At 41.3% G+C, this 3872-nt stretch overlaps 1 protein-coding gene across 1 annotated transcript; it reads left to right on the forward strand.

The window, feature by feature from the left end:
* The first annotated feature begins 1096 nt into the window (after positions 1-1096).
* Positions 1097-3514, forward strand: LOC149398309 (uncharacterized). Its single transcript, XM_089614546.1, has 3 exons — positions 1097-2358; positions 2493-2756; positions 2845-3514. Exons 1-3 carry the CDS (start codon positions 1097-1099, stop codon positions 3512-3514), a joined length of 2196 nt encoding a protein of 731 aa, XP_089470672.1.
* Positions 3515-3872: the final 358 nt, after the last annotated feature.

A 3872-nucleotide genomic window follows, 5' to 3' on the forward strand; every position in this document is an offset into this window, starting at 1 on the left:
AAGCCCGCGTGGCCTGCCCTTTAGGCTGGGCTTCGCCTGCGGCTCGCGGGGCTTGTCTGGGCCCCGCCCGAGCTCGGGCGGAGACTGGTCTTTCGGCGGTGAGGAATGATTACATTCCTCGTATTCCGTTGTGTTTTGTCCTTTTCCGAGGGTCGATTTTGACCCTATAACATACACCACCCAATTTTTATAAGACAAATTACACAGGGGAAACTTGATAAAGCAAGCTTGATAAAGCATGTGATTTGAAAACCAAACCATGTTTTGGTTCCCTTAGGAAAACCAAGCATATCACCATGTAAAAAGTCCAAATTACCCTTAAATGAATTTTTTTTTCAAAATCAATCCTTCACTCACTCCAGTTGTCTTTTTCAATTCAGAAACCAAAACAAAAGAAAAAAAAAAACGTGCAGCCCACAGCCAAGCACGTTTCCCTTTCAAAAAAAAAAAGAAAAAAAGAAACCATCCTCAGAGCCACTCAGAGCCCTAGCCCGCAGCCGTCGTCGCCACTCAGCCGTCGTCGCCACTCAGCCGTCGTCGCCAGTCCAGCAATCCCGCGAACAACATAGCCCTCCAGCCGAGTCGCGAACCAGCCAAGCCACAGCCAAGCACGCCCATCTCCACGGTCGTCGCAAACCCCAACGCACGGCAAACCCGAAGATATATGGGTAAGTTTCGATCCCTAATTCGATGATATTTTGTAAGAGATTTGTTTGATTTCCTGAAAAAAAGAGTTTGAGTTCGTCATGTTGGATCCAGAAAAAAGTCCGAAATTGTTGTCTGTAATTTCGACGTTTATAGTTGTTATTTTGATTTCATTTCGAAGATTTCGATTCCCAGAAAAGATATCGTTTAAACTCAAATTTTTAACTTCTTAACAGGTTCAAACGTTAATATATGTTGTTTATTTGATGGTACTTGGGTGAACAAAGGTACAAAATGGGAATATACTAATGAATCGCGATTCGAACTCCGTGCACTCGCGAAAGACATATCTCGGGCGGAGCTATTAATCGCTATGTACGAAGCTTTTTGTGTCGACAAGTCGTTATACGATTTGAAACTTGAAGCTGCGTATGTTTGGGCTGGAAGACCAATGCCTCCTCTCATTTTGACATCGGACGCTAGTGTGACGGCATTTATGTTAGAGAATTCTGGTCAATCCAAGCTGAGGATTTCCTTATGCGTAACCCCCGTGAAAAGAAACATTGTTGATGCAGCTCTTGATACAACTCCAAGCAGGGCAGTTTCACCAACCCCAAATTCTCAGGTAGCATGCTTAGGTATTAGCGTCGAGGTGAATGATTTTCAGGCGCCATGCGATGAAGAGGGTGATGAGGAAGGTAAGGATGGTGATGATGAGGAAGATGAAGATGGCGATGATGAGGAAGATTTTGATGCAAGCGGATTCTATTGTGAGGATAATCCGGTTATGAATGATAATGATATTCCCATGTCAGAGCCAGTATCGGCGACGCCTCATAAGAAGTCAAAATTATGGGATGCACATGTTTCAATTCCCGATTCGGAGGAAAATGTAAGTACGCCTTCATCCACTGCCAGTTCATCGGACATATGTGTTGGGCAAATTTTTGATAATAAGTTTGATTTGAAAACTAAAGTTGCCATGCTTGCAATGAGAAAGAGCTTTCAGTATAGGGTCTTCGAAACAAGCAGGAGTCGATGGGTAGTCAAGTGCAAAGCTGGTGATTGTACTTGGAAATTGAGAGGGAATAAACTACCAAACAGTGATATGTTCGAAGTGAGTGTGTATGTTTCTACACATACTTGTTCGATTGATGCCCCTGCTAGTGGCCAACTTCAAGCTGCACCATGGATTGTAGGACATGTTATCAAGCATAAGTATAGTCTTCAATCGACATCATATACACCAAGGAACATCATAGAAGATGTACGAAAGGAGTATGGGATAAATTTGAGTTACGAGAAGGCTTGGAGATGCAAGGAGACGGCAATTGGGTACATAAGGGGTACACTTGACGAGTCATACAAGCGGTTACCTGCTTACTTCTACGCATTAGAACAAAAAAATCCAGGTTCGGTTACTGACCTTGTTCTTGACTCCGGCAGTCGATTTCGGTACTGTTTTTGGGCCCTTGGAGCTTGTATACGGGGATTTGCATCATGTCGACCTGTGATATGTATCGATGGTAGTTTCTTGAAGACAAAGTACGGAGGGCAGATATTATCGGCGATTGCATTAGATGCAAATGACCAATTGTTTCCACTTGCATTTGCTGTTGTAGACACCGAAAATAATCACTCTTGGACCTACTTCCTTCGGAAACTGAGAGAGACCATCGGTTCCCCGCCAGATCTTTGTTTCATATCAGACAGGTACTTAATTTCGAAGATTTTAGTTTTGTTTCGACAATTTTGGAATGTTATTTCAGAGATTTTAGGTTTTCTGAGAAGTACATTTCGAATATTTTAGTTGATCTAATATTTATGTTTCAAACGCTTTGTTTTAGGCACGCGAGTATCCTTCATGCTATACCGGTTGTGTATCCAGAGTGTTATCACGGGATCTGCTACCAGCATCTAAGTATGAATGTTGCTCATGTGTTCAAAACCGATGTTTGTGGCCCAGAGATGTATGGCGCATGTTATGCTTGGAGAAAATTTGTTTTCCATGCTCAATTCGAGAAGCTAAGGCGTAAAGATCCAAACCTTGCTAAATATCTGGAAGACATTGGAATTGAAAGGTTTGCTCGGTCGTACTTTCCTGGAAAAAGGTAAGTTCACAAGCAGGTAGTACTTTATTTCGAAGATTTTGGTTTGTTTCTTAGATTTACAATGCGACTTCGAATATTTTAACAACAGGTACAATTTATTGACGAGTAACTACGCGGAAAGCTTCAACAAGAGGATAAAGGACGCTAGAACATTCCCAATTTGTAGCATGGTGGAATGCATTCGATTTACTCTTCAAGAATGGTTCTTCAAGCGAAGAGAAAAATCTGGAAATGCGAAGACCAAACTGAGTCCAAAATTTGATGAGGACTTACGACTTCAAGTTCAAAAGGGTCGCCATTTGCAATATTCGGGGGTTACGCAACATGAGTTCTTAGTACTTGATGGAGACGAGGATGGCACGGTAAACATGTTGACAAAAGAATGCACATGCGGGTTGTTTCAACTTCTTGGTCTCCCTTGCATGCATGCGACGTGTGTCGCAACAAAGCGTAACATCGATGTGTATTCATTGTGTCACCCTTTCTATCGAGTAGAAAGTTGGAGAGCAGCCTACATGGATGCTGTGTACCCTTGTGGTCCTGAAAACGAGTGGAATGCTCCAGAAGAGCTGTTGAATATGGAGGTCAAGGTACCTGTTGCGAAAAACCCCGCCGGTCGGCCGAAGAAGAAGAGCAAAGGAGGACGGCGCAAGATCAAACGTTTGCCGTCTCAAGGTGAAGTCATTGTTGTTCAGCGCAAATGTAGTATTTGTGGAGGTAGAGGACATAATAGGAAGTCGTGTACTTTTCGTCAGTAGTATTGGATTTCAGACATTTAAGTTATTTTATGTGTTTGATTTCAGGGTTTTCAGCTAATTTTCAGACATTTCAGTTAGTTTATGTGATTAATTTCAGACATTTCATTTATTTTATGTGTTTGATTTCGGAGTTTTCAGTTAGTTTATTTGCTTGATTTCAGACATTTCAGTTATTTTATGTGTTTGATTTCAGAGTTTTCAGATAATTTTTATAATGGATTTAAGACATTTCAGTTATTTTATGTGTTTGATTTCGGAGTTTTCAGATAACTGAAAACTCTGAAATCCATAAAAAAAATTAACTGAAAACTCTGAAATCATTTACAAAAGATAACTGAAAACTCTGAAATTTATTACA

This window comes from Urtica dioica, chromosome 5 (assembly GCF_054948205.1).
Source record: "Urtica dioica subsp. dioica isolate 48M chromosome 5, U.dioica_male_clone48M_v1_H2, whole genome shotgun sequence".
In the NCBI taxonomy this organism is placed as follows: domain Eukaryota; kingdom Viridiplantae; phylum Streptophyta; class Magnoliopsida; order Rosales; family Urticaceae; genus Urtica; species Urtica dioica.